Source organism: Thermobia domestica, chromosome 1, assembly GCF_964235325.1.
Source record: "Thermobia domestica chromosome 1, izTheDome1.hap1.1, whole genome shotgun sequence".
NCBI lineage: Eukaryota > Metazoa > Arthropoda > Insecta > Zygentoma > Lepismatidae > Thermobia > Thermobia domestica.
Genome location: NC_137454.1, coordinates 375,413,986 through 375,436,249, shown reverse-complemented (window position 1 = coordinate 375,436,249; position 22,264 = coordinate 375,413,986). Strand labels below are relative to the sequence as shown.

At 34.5% G+C, this 22,264-nt stretch overlaps 1 protein-coding gene across 2 annotated transcripts in view; it reads right to left on the bottom strand.

Moving 5' to 3' along the window:
• Positions 1–606: 606 nt before the first annotated feature.
• The window catches only part of LOC145664505 (uncharacterized), a 285,366-nt gene continuing 263,708 nt past the window's right edge, over positions 607–22,264 (bottom strand). Inside the window, exon 3 of one of the 2 annotated variants that reach the window (XM_081731241.1) lies at positions 607–5,886. In XM_081731241.1, the coding sequence (XP_081587367.1) occupies positions 5,770–5,886 (117 nt within the window). In that variant the 3' untranslated portion in view covers positions 607–5,769. The remainder of the gene's footprint in view (positions 5,887–22,264) is intronic. The other variant, XM_081731232.1, reaches the window with a different exon arrangement.

Below are 22,264 nucleotides of genomic sequence, written 5' to 3'. Positions count from 1 at the left end.
GGTCTATCCAGTTGTATAGTAGCCTGAAGGACATCTACTACAGCAATCCACGAACCATTGATGCATTTCAACAGAACACACGAGACGCCAGTATCTAATGCGACGAGCTATAGCAAATCGCACTCAACGTAATTCATCGGGTTAACCTGTGTCTGGAACATAGCGATCAAGGTTTTCAGCAATGCCTGCAAAGTATGCGCCGTGTAAGTAAGTATACATTTTGTCTTTGATTTGCTTATATAATATCACCTTGCAATTAATGTGAGGCATTCCGAGCAGTAAGGGCGAAACCATGTTCTCTGAAAATGTACATTCAATGATGAAAACAATAATCCATTTAGTTTGAAACTATATTTTCTAAGGGAAATAGGAGTGATTTTTACAAGCTACATAGTCCTATAAGGATGAGAACTGGCTGCCACAAAGCAGTTTAGTGTTACTGTTCGAACATTTACAATGAAATTTCCCAAAGTTCAGGTTCCACATAACTTTCGTTGAGCTCGGTCTTGCTACCCGGAAAGCATCGAATGTTCATCATCATTGACTTTTTTTTACTAATCATCTCTCTAGGTATATACTGTATACAAGATAACCTAGACACTTTTGCACTTTTTCTTCAAAATGAAATAAAACTATTATATTACTTTCGACTAATTGCCAAATTAAAAAAATTCTTAACAATGAACATTACCTTGATTGGTTGGTTCATTTACTTTATTGTAATTATTAGGAACTTACAAAGAACGTAGGTATTAGATTTCAAATTATTTGAAAATTAAAACGATAAAATGTTCTACAAGGTGACAAAAGATTAGAAGAAGAATCTTATACAAGTCACAATTCAACGTGGTCAGTCCATTTATCTTTTAGAAAATAATAATTTAACCTAAGTTCAGTAATTTAATCCTGTCATAAAGTACTTATGCACAACGTCTAGTGGATATTTCCAGATTATTACTTCAATAGAAACTAATAGAGTGTGTGCCTTATAATGAGTAAAGTACTAGAATTTGTCATTATTTCTCAATAGACAGGCTGTACATTTAGGAATTGTCTCTGCAATTTCTAGCGCTTATCGATTTTCGTGACGAAATGTGCACTAGAGACCTGTGGATTATGGATAGATATCAGCAATATTTTTTTATGATAAGCGCTTTCACAATTCAAAAAATGTAGTCTACATCTTGTTGTAGATAAAAATCAAACTATATGCTAAAAAATTAGCAAATCAAATCACATTATATAGTCTTTCAATGTTATCCAATCAGCTAAAGGAATAATATAATTAGCAAATCAAATCACATTATATATATAGTATTTCAATTTTATCAAATCAACTAAAGGAATAATATAATTTACAGTACACTTCCGCCTTTCCGGACAAACGTGATGGAAGAACAGATTGGATCATTGCTCGAAGTGGAGAATTTGAGGATGTTTCAGTACCTTCCAAACTAAGCATTACCCCTTATCATGGTAACTTGCTATACAACAGGGTTCCTACTGGCCACGGAAGTCAGGGAAAATGGTGCAGATCAGGAAAATGCAGGGAAAAAGACTGGAAATCAGAGGAAGTCAGGGAAATTTTATAAAATATATTTTTTCTAACATCAATTGTACACCAATTTTAGCTTAGCCAACCATTAATGATCACAGTATGGAACGTTGCTCAGATTTTTATGGGAGATAATTCGAATTTACGTATGATGAATTGATTATTATTTGTTTCTATAAAATAAATGTTCTCATATATAAATATTCACTTATTTATTTATTACATATTTATATATCAACGTCATCTGACACCTGTCATGAAAGTCAGGCAATTTTCTGCCAAAGATCAGGGAGAAGTCATGGTAATAGATTGCTCCAGATCAGTAGGAACCTTGTATAATGCCGAACGCGAAAAAAAAAATATTAAGAAGTAAGGGTCCCTTTTCATAATTTTCCTGAGATGAAGTAATTTATACCCCACATATCCCCACCTCACTTCGAGCAGCACTATGATAGATAACAAGAGGCCAGTTTCCTATGATTACTTACTACCTGTCAAATTCATACAATTAAAAGTAAACCTTTTATACCTTTTATTGTTATATTTTATGACCACTTAATACAGTCAGCGACAAAAAATTTTTTCCGTTTGACGAAATTAGTTTCGTAAATAGCTTCAAATGGAAGAACTATTTGAGAACAGTTTATAATAAATTTAAAAAATGTAGTTTTCTATACGTTCCAGCGACACCATCGTTATTTCCAAAATAATTTTTACAAAACCGAAAGAACTTTTGTCGCTGACTGTACAATCCAGTATCTTATAAATTTATTATGTCATATATTGTACGATGGAGAAAAATGACTGTCGAAAAAGGAAATGCAAGAATAAAACATATTGTCTGTATTTTAAGATAAATTTTGTATGTGTACGTTAATGACAAATAAACATAAAATGATGTACACTGTAAAATTTGAATACGTACATTCAGTTTTAAAATAAATGATATATTAACTTAAAACGTTAGCCTAATCCTTAAAGAAAATTTTAAACCTTATTTTACTCTTCATTGGCAGATAATTACACAATTGTAGAAAGAGTTAAAATTAACAGTTTTTCTAGATTTTGACAAAGTCTTTGATAAAAAAAAAAAAAAGAAGCTATTTGCTTCTACCCTTTAGCTTCTGTTCCGCGACGCAATGTTCCTCCTTTTACGCAAGCAGACACTATCTGCTGCCGTCACTTCCTTCTGCTGACTACTGTATTACAGCGCTGCCCCTTTAAACCTTTCCAAAGGTTGGATGAGGTTTTTCGTGTCACGTGTTTGCTTGCAACGTCTTGTCAAAAATATACATTTATGAAGACGCTCTTAAGAGTAGTGTATATCATTCGAAAAATCATTACTCATTTTTACTATTTTTTTCTTTTCCTGAGCTATGCCGAATAGTACAGAGGCTGGATTATTGTATATCGTAATATTCCTCTCATGGATCTGTTTACAAACAATTAACACGTGCTTGTATTTATTTATCACGTGCGTCCTACTACAATCTACTACAGTGACAGACGGAAGGAACACCAGCGATACCTCTAGTCACGTCACGAAGGAGAACTACCAGCGCCACTGTCACACTGAAGGAGCTACAAAACCAGGAGGTATCAGTCCACATCTGGTATCAGTCTTCGGCTAGTAAACTTCACTATCACAGCTCGCCTGGAGCTTTGAGAGGTATCTAACCCAAATCTTTTAGCTTATCTGGAACTCTTAAGGCCTCCTATCCACTCCACTTTGCTTGCCTGGAGCACTGTGGGTTTTGCTAACCTTAACCACCCAGCTTGCGTGGAGCTTTGTGGCTTTCTAACCTCTCTCCGATTACGTGGAGCATTCAAAATCCTAAATTCACTCTACCTAGTTTGCGCAAGACTCTGTGGGGATAGCTCCTAGGCTACCTGGACCTTGGAACACCTACTTTTCCTAGTCATTAGAGAATTTTATATTTGTATAGTGATATTGTATCTTCCTGTTTATAACAGGAAATTTTGTAATAAAATTGGTAGTGGAAGAAAACAGTTTCTGTATGTGCTTGCTCTACCTTTACCTGCTTAGCAGAACTTTACTGTATAGTTGCATTCAATGATGTTCAGTGATCATCAACTAACAGGAAAACCATTGCTGACAAATTGGAATTGGTAAAGTGGCCTACTAATGAAAGAAGAACATCCATATTGAACTAGGTGAAGTCTGGTCACATAATCTACTTTATATTACAGTTTTAGTTTTTACAGACAAGCCGTTATGTCAATTTCTGAATGAGAAGTGTGTGAGATGATTGGTCCCTTTTGTCAGGAAGGCGTTTTAACACACTGGTAAAAAGTTCGTGGAAAGGTTCAATTGGATGTCTGAAGGACAGTGGCTGAAACGGGAGTATATTCAGATATGGGCTGCTTGGATGCCAAGTACAACGTAACTTTGAACTCGAACATTTTGCGTAAATTGTATCAACAGAATGTTATTTACTATCAGCGTTAGAAAGTAAACTTCATAACTATGCCGTTTTGGTTGCAATCATAGAAGAAATATGGATTTCATGAGATATTAAATTTCGAATTTTCTCCTGGAAAACCGCCATTTTGGAGTTACTGCATGGCATACAAGTCGACAAATACGGTATTACATATCATGTGTTATGCTTTCGTAATGAAATGGTTTGTCTGTTGGATGCCGTAACCCAACACCGACTTCGCTCAGACAGGACATAATGATAGCCTCCACATGCTTCTTCAGTCCCCATTGTCGCCGAACTAGAAATTCAATGACATGCGTAGCGAAAACAGCCCTACTACCATTGATGTTGATCCACGAGGAGTAGATACCTTTGCTTGTATACGTGACAACGAAACGCATATACTTGAATAGGCCTTCTCTCCTAAAATTATAAAGAAATCGGCAATTCTACTTATTTCCACCCTGAAGATACACGTATAATTGTATAGTCATTACGCATGCTTGGATAGAGATACGGCCACACAATAGCACCAATAATTTTGCAGAATTGATAGTAATTAAAGCAGTCTCTATTAAGCGAAGAAACAAAGTAGACGTTGTAACGTATTAGTGATTTACCATAGCTTAACATTGTATCATTTTACTTCGTGTGACACCTAATTAATTTTCATTTTTTTAAAAATCCTACGCACAACCTTACTTAAAAATATAAAGAGTATGTGAGTCCAGTAAAACGAAAACAAGACAATATCATCACATAACACAACGTTGCTCGTTTTTCTTTCTTTCTTTCTTTCTTTCTTAAGGCACAAGTAATCCACAATTTTCTCATATGTAGAGTAGTTCACACATTATGAAATATAATAAATAATGAGATAATATACAGATATCACGTATATGAGATACAATTTCAGATTTAAGTTCATGATGGTACTGATCAAAGTAACACAATTTTCGTAGTTCTTATGCACATATATATAGCACAATTTTATACCTTCTGTTAATAGTGTAGTACAAGGTTCTGACATTAGACCTTGCACTTCTTGCATATTCTCGATATTTGAGTGCTTTTTTTATTAATAGTTACATATTAAAATTATTTCTATTTGTTTCTGTTCATTTGTTACGATAAATGTTACTATCAGAAATAAGTACTTCATATTATTAACCAAACTATTATAAAATGCTGAATATAATTTAACATTTTTTTGTTAAAATTCAAAGTAAATCCTTTTACTTTTTTTACCGGTAAACACACTAGTCCTTAACAAATGTATAGCACCTTTCAAATTAGGATAATATCTTTAAGAACACACTCTTACTATTCCAATCCAGCGTATACACTTCATGCTTCACAAAACAGAATCAAAGTCTGCTTTTACCGTAACAAGATGATCGTAAAATAAAGTTTGAATGGTTATGTTTTGTAAAATGTTCACTTGTACATTTAAAAAAGTTCGTATTCTAGTGTATATTTACATATTTCGCAATTCAATACATTTTACACATTTACATATTAAAAATCAAAAGATCACTAGCAAGGATATTCAACTTCAACTTCACAATGGGAAAGTTCTTACCACGCCTTCACTTACATTCTTTTTACAGTTAATCCTTAACTGGAATCGAACATTCAATTCCTTTATTCCTTATTGTGATTTATTGTGGTAGTAGAATTTATTTTCAGTAGAAATGAAGAAGTTGAATATTATTAGATTTTAGGCTGTATTTCTTTCCTTATAAATTAAGATAAAATTTCCCTTTTTCTTCATCCGCATTTAACATTGTACCACCAGTCGCAATGTCCCAAATTTTGGTTGAAGATAGTTCCTTTCGGGCACAGATAGGATTCACGTTTACCATTTGGCATGCATCTATGAAATACCTGCAAAATAGATGGGAAATATAATTAAAAATTGAGAAAATAGTCATGTTGTCTGCATGTTATTTTTCAAACTTTGTTAGAATTTATATTATAACTACTGTACACATAAAACTACATGAACTTACTCACTCACTGACATAAAATAACGGTTACTTCGGTTGGCGTGCAAAGTTGAAATGTTGGCATGATTGTATCATTTTTAGGACTAACCCACAGAAAAATTGCGAAAAGAGATTTTTTCTTAATTTTTAGGGAGTCTAAAACGGGGTGAAGAAATTCCCTATGCTATTTAACTATGCATTTTTCTGATCTATAATCTCATGTTTCAGGTAATTGAAATTAGAATAAAAACTTGAAATTTGGTATGCTTGTATGTTTTCGTTACCGTTACCTAAGTAAATCACTTAATAAAATGTCCAACTTTAGAGTTTTATGGGCAGTTGAAAAATCTCCCCATGTTATTTATATGGTAATCCTTCCATATCCCAAAATTATTGGGCACTTCCGGCAGGATTAGAATGATGAAATTTGGCATTATTGTAGCCTCTCGGGACTAACCCAAGGAAAATTATCAAAAGTGAACATTTTCAGTTTTTAAGAGCCTAATGGGAAGAAGAAAAATTTATGTTATTTAAATGGCCATTATTTTAGACCTATAATTTCATATTTCAGGTACTTGGGATTAGAATAAAAATTTTGAAATTCGGTATGCCTGTATGTTTTCTATAGGATTATTTAATAAAAAAACACTAAAAATAAATATTTCCGACTTTAGAGTTGTTTTATAGGGGACTGAAAAATCTTTCCCCATGCTATTTATATGGGACATTTTCTACACTCAAAAATGATGAGAGACTAACTCACGGCAAAATTATCAAAACTGAACATTTTTAGTTTTTAAGAGGTCTAAAGGGGAAATCAAGAAATGGACCTTTTTTGACTTATAACCTTATGTTTTAGGTACTTGGAATTGGAATAAACACTGGACATTCGGTATACTTGTACGTTTTCGTTAGCGTGGCCTAAGTAAATCACCAAAAAATAAAAAATTCTACTTCAGTGTGGTTTTACAGGCAATTGCAAAATCTTTATACGACACGCCTTCTACACCCCAAAATTATATGGCACTTCCTGTAGGGTTTTGGCATGATGTTTAAATTTGGCATGATTGTAGCTTTTAGGGACTAACCCACAGGAAAATTGCCATAAGAAAATATTTTTAGTTTATAGGGTCTAATAATAAGAAGAAAAAAAATCAATGTTATTTAAGTGGGCTTTACTTCACACCTATAGGATCTCATGTTTTAAGTATTTGGAATTCTTTATGAGATGCGAGGCCGTAGACCGAGCAAACGTGGGGTCTGTGGGCAACCCCCCCCCCCCAGTTGACCAAAGGCTAGTCCTGATATAAAATTCTTTATATTGTAAGGGTTACGTATTGTACCCACAGATGTAATTTTTTAAAAAAGAGCTATTTCTTGGTTTCATGAAATCAAATTAGAGGTTTAATTTTAATATTTTGCTGTTCCCTTGACTTAAGGTATGATATTGCCTGAAACACTCTTTGTTTTATTTGTTGCGTGTGTATTTTCAGAATTGGCCTACATGAAAAGTGAGTGTACAGTTGAAGATGGAATACGAACCGCCATAGTTATTTCAATGCTCTTCCCATGGAAATTGAAACCAGAACGTCGGGCAATTATCAGTGAATTTTCGTGTTAGTTAAATAAGTACATTCTCGATTTTAGTTTGTTGGAATATTACTTTACATTAGGAAAGTATTGTTCAATTTTCTTTGAAATAAATGAGGATTTTAATGGATTTTTAGTGGTTTCATTTAAGTATTTCTTATTTTTTTATAAAAATTAAATTTTATAATACATTATTCAATTATTGTAATCAAGTTTAATTTACGTGATATTAAATTTATATAAATAGAAATCCATTTTTGCAGTGCAGGAACATTTAAATAAACATAAAGAAATCAGCAAAATCAAGCTATTTCATTTCATAGGAATAATAATACTGTACTTATCCAAAACATAATATAAGAAAATGTACTGATAAAACTTTTAAAAAATGATATTTACTGTGCAGAGTGCCCACAAAAAAGGATATAAAACAATCCTTTATTTTTAGTTGTTATATAATCAGAACTTACTAGAGTGTGTTGAAATATAGGGTGATAGTGTGAATGCATTGTACCAAAACATTTGTTTCTTGTCTATTTTCAGAATCTTTATACCACTAGAGGGCAGTGAAATCAACTTCAAGATAACACTCACCAGACCAAGGATCTTATAAAATAGAGGATCTGAACTTACAACAAATCTTGAAGCCTTGCGTTACAGTTTCGCCACCCCTACTCTGCCCACTCCGCCCAATAAGATCGCAATGTTTTGAGCCAACAATCGTGGCGGAAACGAAAGTAGCCAATCAGACGATGGCAAATACGAGAGTAGCCAATTAGACGTGCCGATGCTCGGTTGTTTTTTGGCTGGATAGATTTAATAGGATGAAGATACATATGGGCAGATCCTCTATTTATAACATCCTTGCACCAGACAGCAACATAGCTGTGTGTGCTAAACTTTAATTCAACGAGAAGTGACGTGCTGATATAGCGTGCTTTCTAGCGCAAATTTAGTATGAATCCGATCTATAAATAATACAAGTATGAAGTGGTAGAATAATTTCCTTGAGGATAGATACATCTGTGACCAGAGTAAGGGATATTCAGGCCGACCACCACACTCAAATCAAGTTGTTGATCGTGTCAGACAAGGTGCTCCTTAGGTGTCCCCATTCACGATCAACGGACATTACTGCTTGTGGTTTTCCCCCCCTTTTGGTGTTGAAGACCGAGTGTACGTACATGCCTACCGTCTTCCAAACTATGATCGATCTGCAAGAATGCATTACTAAAGCTCTCAATTCGATCACCTGGATATGCTTCGGAGAGTATCGTCCGAGCTTTATAGTAGTATCGATATCTGCAAGATAACGCATGGGTCGCACGTCGAATGTCTGTAACGAACTGATACCACAAGAAATGAGTTGATAAAACAATACTCACAAAAGTAAACAAATATCTGTATTCTAATACAATTTTATTTTAGTCTTCAAATCAAGAAATGCTTTTGAGGGGACATAATGTTGGATAAATGGTTCCTAGATCTCTCAAATAGTATCATTCTGAGAAAATTGATACAATTTTAGGTTTTGTAAACATGCTTTTAAAAATATAAAAAAAAAAAGATTTCCAGAAGAAATACATTTTATATGATCTTGAAGCTTTGCTGGCGTGTACTATTAATCCAATGTTCTCGGGATTGCTACCAGAGTGAGTGTTGCTGTGCTGAGCTTTCGTTACCATACAGCGGCAACATCTTCAGAGCTCTGAAGATGTTGCCGCTGGGTGTCGTCCCACTTGCTACATTCCTATTAGCGACAGGAACTGTTAACTGTCCTATGAGCGACCGATTCGATCTGTTAACTGCTCTATGAGTCACCGATTCGTTCATACTAAGATAATGGAAGAAGACAAGGTTCTCTCTTCTTTAACTTGTTTCATGCTAATGCGATTTAGAACCTAACAAAATGTACTATGAAAAATTTCGCTCTACCTGAATTTAATACGTGAAACTGCTTTCATTACACTAACAATATTTTCTACGTTTTTCCTAATATTATATTTTTGAATTACTTTCTATGAATACACTTACTATATCAAGGGGAAAATTAACTAAATATTTAGAGTAGCTCCGTCTTTGTCTATGATTCTAATATAATTAAAAATTTCATGTTAAAATGATGCGGAGCATAAGTTTAGATTGAATATATTTATGGCATAAGAAAGAAATCAGAAAGAGGTATGGGCGCCCGAAGAAAATTTTCTAGGGAGGGGCATCTTCATGGTTGCTGTACCATGTCTGGTATATCTGGTATTTAATATACGTGGTTTGCTATATTACGTATACATTTTAGTTAGCCAGGGGGGTTCCCTGCCTTCCCATCGGGCGCCCATGGAAAGAGGGTGTTCACCACTTGAGGATATCAAAGAAATCTAAAAAAAAAAAATGTTTTCGAAGAAATTATTACACAAGTTACAAATCTCTCGCAGGACATAACAGTTTGTCTAGTTATAAGGGATTATTCGTATTTCAGATTGCTATACGACAAGCTTTTATGTATAAGTCAAAACAAGGAAGGAAGACAAATTAAGCAATTAGTTTACGTTTTTATAGTTTACAATAGGGAGGAAGGTAGTTTAAAGAGTTTGTTTACCTTTTGGATTGTTTAGAGTGAACTACATTGTAATTGGTGAGATTGGTTGAGGTTAGCCAATCAGATGTAAACGATCTCAAAAGCTGTCTTTTACCATTCACTTTTTTTTTTTTTTAATTTTATTCAGTGTCTTTGGAAGTCTAAAAAGTATATAGTTGGCGAAACTGTTACACGTTTAAGTTTTTCAAAATAAAATATATTACTGTGCTTAGTGAGTAATTAGATTTGAATCAAATTAAGTACAGAAAATAGAGCTTTTGAAGAAAGGGGATATTACAACTGGATTTTCAATAATTACATAAGAATATACTTTTCATGGAAATGTCCCTGTTGTCTCGCTAAGTTATTTGATATGTTTTATGTCAAATCTAACTCAAAATTAAAATAAGTTTTATTTGCACTCACTCTAGAGGGAAAATATATTTGATGAACTGTATTACTGGCACGTACATTTTTTATAGCAAGGTTGTTCGGGCGCTAATAACGCCAGAGGCAAACATATTTCACGAGAGGGAATCATATCATCTTCCATCATCTCAATGTAAATGAATCGGTCGCTCATAGGACAGATAACAGTTCCTGTCGCTAATAGGACTGTCGCTTCTGGGACTAATTCTTGCCGCTGTATGCTAACGAAAGCTCAGCACAGCAACACTCACTCTGGCAGCAATCCCGAGAACACTGGATTAATACATTTTATACTTTCAAACTACGCCATATACAAGTATAAAAAGTCCTATAGAACAACTATGCCCATCCATCCATCTCTCTCTTCTGTTTATTTGATTGTCGACAGTTGTCAGAGTGAAAACGCCAAATGATAGGTACAAATTATTTTCTGATACAGGTTCAGCGTGCCAAGAATGTGTTCGACTTCCTTCGTTGTCCTTCTACTTAAAAATAGATCTTGTAAAAATTTACAACCAGTTCCGGTTTTAATATTGATTTCCATAGAGCAGAAATAATAAAGAGATATTGAGAAAAGATCTTTTTGGTATGGTTTCAGCAACCAAAGGATACTTTGATATTCACTTCTATTCGTCGATTCAAACCGGAAGTGGCAGAAATTTACGATTTCCAGTTTCAACACTGACCACCATAAAGAAAAAACACTGTAGACCCTAATAGATAGCAAGAAGCATTATATATATACCAATGGAAGACTGGTGCCTGTCCGCTGAATGCTTTCCAATATATAGGCGCTCCAGGCAGCGGTGGCGCTGCTGCTCCCATATCGTCATATGACTTGTAGGTGGTGCTGGTGTTTGTCGTCTGCTTCTTGTAGTAATTCCACTACTCCAACGTAAATACATGTGGTTGATGTTTACAAACACTAACACGTGGTACATTACAATATATATATATATATATATCGCCTGTTTATTTTAAGAACGACATAACTCACAATTCCTAATGTTTCACGAGAATCGTTTGAAAGTTTCAAAAATTGCAATGAAAACAAATGGGCGCAAGAACGACACAAAGTGCTCTCTAGCGTCCAGCTTTGGAAGCACATCGGTGAAATTTTTACCACATAGACATCAAGATTAACTTTCATTTTCTGCCCATAAGTCAATAAGGAAGATTTTTGAGTTATGTCACTCTTGAAATAAACAGGCGATATATGTATATCTGATTCAGTATAGCACAAAATAACTTCCATCTCTCATCTTATCTTTCGATAAAAACCGGAAGCTATAGAAATCTACAAGTTCCAGATTTATTCCTTATTCCGTTAGAACAAAAACGCTAATAAGTATCTAAAAATACTTTTTATTTTCTATGTGGATCCAGCTTTTGATATTAACTATAAAGAGTTGCGTATTACCTGAGAGCAGATGCGCCCCCAGATATTTTTGTTGGGAGTGGTCTAGAGTTTGGAAGGAGTCCAATATTACACGACGCTACATCTACGTAGTATTGAACCAATATTATTGAATAACCCGAAAAGACGATACTGATTTTTAAGTAATGCAGCTATATTCTGACAAGGTACATTCGCGAAGTGTCTCCTCGGGATTCGTGTAAAAGTGATTCAAATGCAAAATTCCCCGCACCCCAATGTTTATTGTACTAATTTTAGCGGCCCATACGGGTAATCTGCATATTTATGGACCTTCATATAACCGGAATTCAATCATTCACTACTATAATGCTCGGACACAAAATTACTTTTAGTTTCTTTAGATGTAAGTGGCCGTGAATGTGGGCATATACAAAACAAATTGGACCAAGTACTTCTTCTCTGACACACGTTACCATTCCGGCCGCCATCTTGCAACCGCCATATTGAATTCAACTTTTGGTTCTTCAAATAGAAATAGGTGCAAATGATACATCAAATTCATGTACAATCTTCTCGGAAATTCACTGGTGTAGTTGATTTTACTGTAGCTTGTACCGCTAGGAAACTATTGTATGTTAAATCCCTCCAGACACTTCGCGAATAGACATTGCAGAGTAATATCAGTTACGCTTACGTTTTTGATGTTAACACATCAAAATAATTTCTAACTGGAAAAATATTATAGGTATAAACAAATTCTTTACAACATTGGTATCATAATACATTTCTGTGAATGATTATTATTACATCCATACAACAAAGAAGTGTTGTATAACGGTCAAAATGCCTAGACGTCTGTGTGTCTGTATGTATGTAAGTTTTAGAGAATATTTCGTCAACGATAAATCACATAAAAGATTACATATACACACGGGATCCTGCATAACTTTCTATTTGGTTCAATATTCGTGAAGTGCCTGACATTTAATATGCAATACCTTGCAAACGGTACAAGCTACGGTAAAACTCACTGCACTAATGAATTTCCGAGAAAATTATACATGAATTTGATGTGTCACTTGCACCTATTCCTATTTGGAAAACCCAAAGTTGAATCCAATATGGCTGTTCCAAGATGGCGACCGGGGTGGGTAACATGTGTCAGAGAAGCAGTACTTGATTCAATTTGTTTTACACATTCATGTCCAGTTAGATCTAAAGAAACTAAAAGCAATTTTGTGTCCTAGCGTTATAGTAGTATGATGGAATTCCGGACATATGAAGGTCCATAAATATGCAAATTGCCCATATGGGCCGCTAAAATTAGTACAATACGTATTGGGATGCGGAGAACTTTGCATTTGAATCAATTTTACACGAATACTGAGGGGACATTTCGTGAATGTACCTTGTGAGAAAAAGGTTATAAATTAGATTGTTTTTGTGAGAAAAGAAATAGTATAAATGAAGTGTAAGATGAATTCTTTATGTCGCATCAATGATTATGAAATCTTGAATTGATATAAAAAGTATCAGGTACCAATGTATTAAGGCCTGAAACGCTCTACTACTTACTAAGTGTCAGAGAAATTTAAAATAATAGCTGAATGAGTACTTGAATATTGAAACAATATCGTGTTAATGTGTCATTATTATTATTATTATGAACTTATTAGGTTTTTATAAACTCATGTAATTTTACATTAGCTACATATATAAAGCCTTTACCCTCCATCTTATAACATCTAAAAAAAAAATCTGAAAGGGAGAACCATAAACAGTAGAGGCTCAGCCTCTCCCTGGATCATTTATAAAGATTGTTAAGTAACTGTTTTGTACTCATATACATATTAATACATTCTATTCTATTCTTGACAAACAAACGTAGTTTTACTAAGAAGGTATCAAATATATATCGAGTTACGAAAATTTTTTTTTTGTGGGAGGAGAGTGAAGAACCGGTGGATCCCCGCATAGGTGCGCCGCTGCCTGGGAGGTAGCATCTCAGGAAGAAAGCTTCTAAAACGGAACGGGCAAGTTACACATCAAATATCCAGATTATATTTCAAACTGGTAATCGATCATAAAGATTATTACTCTTTTGTGTAAAAGTAGGAAATTAGATGTAATATGATTTTACAATGTTTTTCTCCAATTGTTCTAATTTCTGAGTTGTACTGTAGAAATGTGATTTTGTTTTTAGATTCTGATCCATTCTAAGAAACAGCTGTATTTTCTCGTAAATGACAAAATGGAACTTTCGATTCCTAACCATTTAGTACATTAAAGAAAAAGGAAAATACCGTAGTCACGAAATATACGTCAAGTAGGTACTTGATATTCTGTAATATTGTTGGCGTTTAATGACATCCAAAGATGTCCAAAGATGAAACATGTAACAATCAATATATTTCATAAACGAAACAAAACGATGTGACTGTAAATTCTCATGCTTAGTTTTCGAGAAAATCAATATCGTTTGTTTTTTTTGCAAACCCAAAAATGTACGATAGTTACTCCACCTATCAAAACGAAACTGATACTAAAATATATGCTAATGAAACATTTCATTACGTCACTAGCAAGACGACAGTATACAGTATGGAAAATGGGATAAAGACCAATATAGGAATGGTCAATGAGATTTAGTCCAGTATACGGTACGGTTAATGAGATATAGCCCAATATACCAGCGTTTCCCAACCGGTGTGCCGTGAATGAGCCGTTGGTGTGCCGCGAGGAATTGAAACAAAATTATTAATTTTATAGCAATCAAATTGCAAAACGTAGGGAAAAATGTATATTTATATTTCACATTACTATTAACCTCTACTACGAATCTACAATTTTAAGCTTCATACCGGGTTACTGTTCTGTACATTTCTAATATTGAAAAAAAAGTATTTGCTATCATTGTTATGACCATTAGTGCTTCTTTATTGTTGCAGACTATTTCGTAACTTGAAAATTTAAAATATCATTCAATCCTTTCAACAAATTACCTACATTTGTGTTTAAAAAGTAAAAGAGATTTGTTTGTTCATTCGTTATTTAGTGATCTAAGGTTGGATACAGTTTTTAAAAAGAAAGCGTATTTTTAAAAACCCGAGTTCAATATTTATTGCAATTGTTTTCTATTTTTAAATTAGAATGTAAAATAAGCATAATGATTTACCACGGGGAAAATCCAGTGATTCCCACGCTGTGACAAGGAGATCAATAATCACAGAAAAAATATGACTGTGTTTTATATATATAAATAATAATATCTATAAGTGTGCCGCGAGAATCCAAGTAACACCCGTAGTGTGCCGCAAGTTGAAAAAGGTTGGGAAACGCTGCAATATACTGTATAATTAATGATATATAGCCCGGCATACAGTATAATTAATGTGAAATAGCCCAGTATACGGTTGGGTAATGAAAAATAGCTCATTATATGGTTTGGTTAAAGAGAAATAACCCAGTATACGGCATGGTTAATAAGATATAGCTCAATATATGATATGGTTAATAAGTTATAGCCCAGTATATGGTATGATAATGAGATATAGTCCAGTATATGGTATGGTTAATGAAATATAGCCCAGTATACGGTTGGGTAATGAGAAATAGCCCATTATATGGTATGGCTAATAAGATATAGCCCAATACACAGTATGGTTTGTTAGATATAGTCCAGTGTATGAGATGGTTAATGAGATCTAGCCCAGTATACGATTGGGCAATGAGAAATAGCCCATTATATGGTATGGTTAATGAGAAATAGCCCAGTATACGGTATGGTTAATAAGATATAGCTCAACATTTGATATGGTTAATAAGTTATAGTCCAGTATACGGTATGATAATGAGATATAGTCCAGTATATGGTATGGTTAATGGAATATAGCCCAGTATACGGTTGTGTAATGAGAAATAGCCCAATATATGATATGGTTAAAGAGAAATAGCCCAGTACATGGTATGGTTAATAAGATATAGACCAGTAGATAGTATGATTATTAAGATATAGCTCAATATATGATATGGTTAATAAGTTGTAGCCCACTATACGGTGTGGTTAATAAGATATAGACCAGTATACAGTATGGTTAATGAGACACGTTCCTGATTTTTTTGGTTAAAAAATTTGTTATACCCTTAGGTACAACATATATTTTTTTCGGGGCCTGAAAGTGATAGCAACATTGTCAAAAAGAAAACTGAAAACAAACGCATTTTCCGCAGTTTTCCCACCATTTTAGGACCCTCAAGGTGAGTGCCCCTTCAAACAATCCTTTGCCAAAGTTCACAATTTTCCTTTCTCTTGCGTTCCTTCCGCTTTTGCACAACAAAGTTATACATAGCTCGCGGTAGGGAGCACTGCCGGTAGAAAGCGCCACTGTGTGCGGCCACTAAAGCAAGCACTGATAGATAGGAGGAACCGACGCAAGGTATTGTATGTGTAACTTTGCAAGAGTCAGTTGAAATTCAAGCACTGTAACGGAGATATATTTGGTGTTTCTATTCCGAAATGGACACAATCGGAGCATCCAAAGAACGACAAAAGCAGAAGGGATGCAAGAGAAAGGAAAATTGTGAACTTTGGCAAAGAATTGTTTGAAGAAGCCTTTGTCTTGAGGACCCTAAAATGGTGGAAAAACTGTGCTAAAAACACGTCTGTTTTCAGTTTTATTTCTTTTTGACAATGTTGCCATCACTTTCAGGCCCCGAAAAAAATATATGTTGTACCTAAGGGTATAACAATTTTTTTAACCATAAAATCACGAACGTGTCCCCCCCCCCAAATGTTTTCCTTCTTTTTTTTTTTTTTGAAATTTTCAACATGCAAAAAAATAAAGAAAATGCGCATTGATGGTTTTGAAAAAAAATGCACATTTACATCTAGATAGTATCTACAATCTGTGAAACTTTCAAGCTTTTTGGACCACCCTCACCAAAATTTAAAAATATTCAATTTTGAGCATGTATGATACGATAATAAGATAAAGGGAGGGGGTCAAAAAATGTTGAGGTAGTTTTAAGTCAAGGGTAACCTTTTGGGTCAACAGCAACCCAATTTGGATCAAGGGCCGATTTCACTATCTTACCAGGAAAGACCCTTTTATGGACATTCTAGCTATTCGGCGCCTCGTGATTACTAGCCACAAAGACAACAGATGAAAATCGTGTAACGTTCAGTCCTGCCAACTTACTACAACAGAAATGGCGGGCATTTCAAAAGTTGTCGTATTCTTTATGGGACACCTTTCACAAACCAAACTCAGCCACGTGGTGGACACAGAACCTTATCTGTATCCTTAGATAACCAAATCTATGTTCAGGGTTCCAACCATAAATGTCTAAAGTTTTGTTATGATTGTTCAACTCCTTGATTGCTCTAATGATTATATAGGTCTTCGACAATAGTTAAGCCACAAATTTTGGAAGAATAAGTAAATTTCACTGGAGTAATCTCTACTATAGTGCATGGCTACGAAATTGTTATTAGTATCGTATGTATCTTAACTGTATATAAAACTACATGAACAGACAAAGTAACGGGTACTTTCGGTTAATCTGGAAAGTTGAAATTTGGTATAATTGTAGCCTTCCAGACATAACCCACAGAAAAGTTGCCAAAAATGAATATTTTGAATTTCTAGGGAGTTTAAAGGGGAGACGAAGAAATTCCCCATGTTATTTAAATGAGCCTTATTTTGGACCTATAATCTCATATTTTAGGTACTTGGAATTGGAATAAAAACTTGAAATTCGGTATGCTTGTACGCTTTCGTTAGCGTTACCCAAGTAATTCACCAAAAATGAAAGCTTCCAACTTTAGAGTGGTTTTATGGAGAATTGCAAAATCTTTCCCATGTTATTTATATAGATCACCTTTCACACCCCAAAATTATTGGATACTTCCTGTAGAGCTATAATCATTAAATTTGAAATGATTGTAGCTTTTTGGAACTAACCGACAGGAAAATTACCAAAAGTGAATATTTTGAATTTTTAGGGGGTCTACAGAGAGGACGAAAAATTTCCCCGTGACATTTATTTATTTATTTATTTATTTTATTTTTATATATATTTCTTTTTACTTATAGTCTCATATTTTAGGTGCTTGGAATTGGAATAAAAACTTTAAATTCGGTATGCTTGTACGTTTTTGTTACCGTTATCTAAGTGAATCACAAAAATAGAGATTTCCAACTTTAGAGTGGTTTTATGAGGAACTAAAAAGTCTTTCTCCTGTTATTTATATGGGACATCTTTTACACCCCAATATGTTTAGGCAGTTAAAGCAGAATTAGAATAAAATTTGGCATGATTGTAGCCTTCCGGGACTACCCCACAGAAAAAAAAATGCCAAAACTGAATATTCTTAGATTTCAGGGGCTCAAAAGGGGGATGATAAAATTGCCATGTTATTTAAATAGGCGCTTTCTTGACATGCAAAAATCTTATCTTTTATATAATTGAAATAGGAAAAGAAACTTGAAATTCGGTAGAATTGTATGCTGAAGAGGTGTGAGGCCGTAGGCTGAGTGAATGTGGGGGTCTGGGGACAATGCCCCAGCTTGCCAAATTCAGGAAATATTAAGAGCAAATGGAAGAAATGCAGTCTTGATGCAAAAGCTGATATATAAGATATGAGGCCATAGGCCGAGCAGTTCGTAAATAAAGAAAGGGGAATTTTTTTGAATGTAAGATGTGTCAAACAAATATGTCATAACGAGACCCCTTCTGTCTTCTTAAATCAAAATTAAAGGAAATTCATAGTGCCATCTGCACGTAATAAATAGGTTTAAAAATCAGATATTGTACCAAATAATATACACACACTTGTAATACGAGACACGAATGAATTATTGTCTGTTTTCATTCACACTCGATTGATTTTATAATCGGAGTCCAAGATCTGGTTGCAGCTATGCGAGTTGTGATTTAGTAGGAAGAGCACGAAGATAATAAGGTGTAATTTTCTTGATGTAATTCTCATCAGAAATAACTGGAGCAAACAGGAAGGCAAAATCCATAAGAGAGAAAACCAACTGGTTCTGCAGGTGAAGTGCATTCCTAAGTATTCCGAGAGGAGAGTTAAAGAAAAAAAATGAAAAGGGAGGGTCTTGGATAAGAAGACTTGCAAGTGATGTTATGGAAAACGGCAACAACAACACCTTCCCTTGATACATTTTGATGAAGAAGTGAAAGTAAAAGGATTGTATGCCTTATAGTATAATCTTATTATTGCTGATATATTGTGTGTGTGTTAGTGAGAGTGACATGCACAGATCAAGGAGAGGTGCTTCTTCTTCCGATGACTGCACCAATGTGATTCCCTCTTGAGAACAAAAAAAAAAAAAAAAAAAAAAAAAAAATGAAATACGTCACGCACCATCTCCTTTAATTGAACAGTATCATGTCAAGGAAGTGATGTAACAAATCTCTTGTGATGATTAGAGTGATGATAAAATATCTCTCGGTGCTGGTTATATTTATGATCAACTGGAAAGAATTATGGTTACGTAAGACTCTGTCTGGAGCTGGACATCAAAATTGTTTCTTTGAAAGGTGCTAATTGGTTATAAACGAAGATTTATCATGCTTTTGTTTTTAAAGACAGAACAAAGAAACATTTAACTTGTTTCACTTTCATGAGGGTAGATTAGAATATACTGGGTGTATCAAAAGTCCAGGACAATAGGCCAACTCAAATTTCAAAGTCTACTAAAATTTCAAAGTGAAATTTCTTGACTTTTTCGTGACCTTTTCTTTACCAAACCATAAAATTTCGTAACATTCTCAAGTGCGAATTTGGGTTTGAATTAGGACGAATTTTCATACATGCGATAGAAACATACTTTGGTTGCGATTTTGTAGCGTCTAAAGCCTATTATAGACATTTTTGGTGGTGAATTTTAACGTCTTATAGGAAAAAAATCCGGTCTGCACTTACATTTGTATACCTAAAAGCTAAATTTCATGACTTTTTCATGACTTTCATTACCGTTTTCTGATTTCGTGACTTTTTCATGACTTTCGTGAATTTCGTGACCAATAGACACCCTGTGAACTCCATGATGAGTCGTCATCACCAGGTATTCAGCCATTATTAGCAAATTACTTGCCCCAATTGAGAAGCTTCCATGCTCTACGGTCTTCTGATAACCTCTTCGTCTTCACGTACGATTATCCTGTTTTGATATCGGCCATTAACTGTAGTTTCCTTCTCCCACTCCCTCTCTTTCCTGCCACCATACTCTCTAGCGTGTCCCTCATGATTAAGTTCCTTAACCAACGTCCCCAACTAGTTTCTCTTCCTCTTCTTAATAATATCTAAAATTGTTCTTTTCTCCCCCAACATTGCTAACACCCTCTCATTCATTTTCCGCTCAATCTAGCTACTTCTTTCCATTCTTCTCCACACTCACATTTCAGACACTTCCGACTGTTTTTCATCGTTTTTGCGCAATGTCAATGTTTCTGCCCCATATAGTACAACACTCCACAACAAGGAAGCATTTTATGAGCCTTCTTGTCAATTTTTTATTCAAGACCCCCACAAAACAGACTTTTTTTCTTCATAAAAACTTCTTTCGCCATTCCTATCCTTACTTTTATCTCACCTTTACATTTCATATCATCACTAATAATATTACGCAGGTATCGAAAACTAGTTAACTGTTCTATTTTACCCTCTCCTACTTTTACATTTGGCACCGACCACTTCGTTCCAATCACTATGACATTTGTTTTTCTAACGTTTATTTTTATCCCATATTCTTCATAGCTCTTCCTGAAATTTCCTACCATTTTATTGATTTTCTCTTTAGACTCCGCAACAAGCGCTATATCATCTGCAAACCGTATACTGTACAACTAATCATTCTATCTCTTACTGAAATGTCGTCTTCACTATGTAGGCTCTTTTTCACTATCTCTTCCAGATAGATATTAAATAATGTTGGCCAGTGCCAGCATGCCTGTCGAACTCCCCTCTGCTCTGTCATTTCTTCTCCAAGTAAAGATAGGAAAAAATGAAACTACAGGGAATTTATTGGAAATAAGTAGTTTTCAATCAAGAAAGGTGGTAAATTTTTTTCGAATCGTACTCTAACCATTTGGGATCCACATTGGTTAAATGACAAAGCAATGTTGCAACTTCAGAAGGCAGCTACCTTCTTGAACCCTCACCACATCAACAATACAGCATTGTTGCGAAACGTATTTCAGGGTTTTCCGCACCTGATAATGGTTCATGTTCTTGGTGTCATTTTTTTGCGTGCACTTAACGTTCTGTTTGAACAGCTTATGGAACTGGAAACGTTGTTTTCCAGTTGTCATAGGTCACCTTACCAGTGTTCCTAATCTGAGGGAAATTTCCCTAATCTAGTGAAATTTCGTAGGTAAATTTAACAAAAAGGCTAAAAGAGAATGTTTCAATAAAACGTGAAAATACGTGCGCTGTCTAGTTGATCAATATAAATACTTAATTTTTCCTTGTTCTTCAGAAATAAACTAATACAATAGCAATTGTTTGTGTGTGTGTGTGAGAGAGAGAGGGTATGTCTGTACAAAGTAGCATAATTTGCACCCATTGTTGTCTGGGTGTATTTGTTTCTATATTTTGTAGAAAAAAAGAAAAAGAAAAAAGGTGGAGGAAGAAAACGGGAGTCACAGACTTGCGCACACTTATCTTCTTTATCAGCAAATGCTAGATAAGAGGTTGATGGACAGTATCTTTGGGCAGGATTGCGCACAGGATCGGGAAGCAACATTGCAAAATGATAAAAACAGAATTGGGCATAATATCTAATGAAGAAAAGAAAATGAGATTTCTGGATGCTAAATCTCAAATACTAGTTATTCGTACCTGGAAGGGAAACACCACTACCTGCTTTTATTTCTTCTATTCGAATAGTCTATTTGTTAAGATAATTCACCATCATCCGACTGTTCTGAGGGAGCATCTTGAATAATCGCAAGTACCTCGTCTGGAGAAAGTTTCTTCCGATGAGACAGACATTGGCTTGGAAGAAATATTCAATTAAAATGGTTCTCGTAATGTCAAAAGAAAAAATATCTTGTTGATGCAACATCGAGATCTAACCCCTATGTGGGGTAGAGCGCTCTAAGCATATAATGGTACAAAAGTCTATAATATCTAACACAAACAAATTTAAATCACCTACGCTCTATCAGAAAATACACAATACAAACTTAACTTTCCTTTATTTAATTCCAAGTATCACTTTAACACCTTTGGATATTTATACAAAATATATCATACCTTGTACTCGAATAAAGTAACTG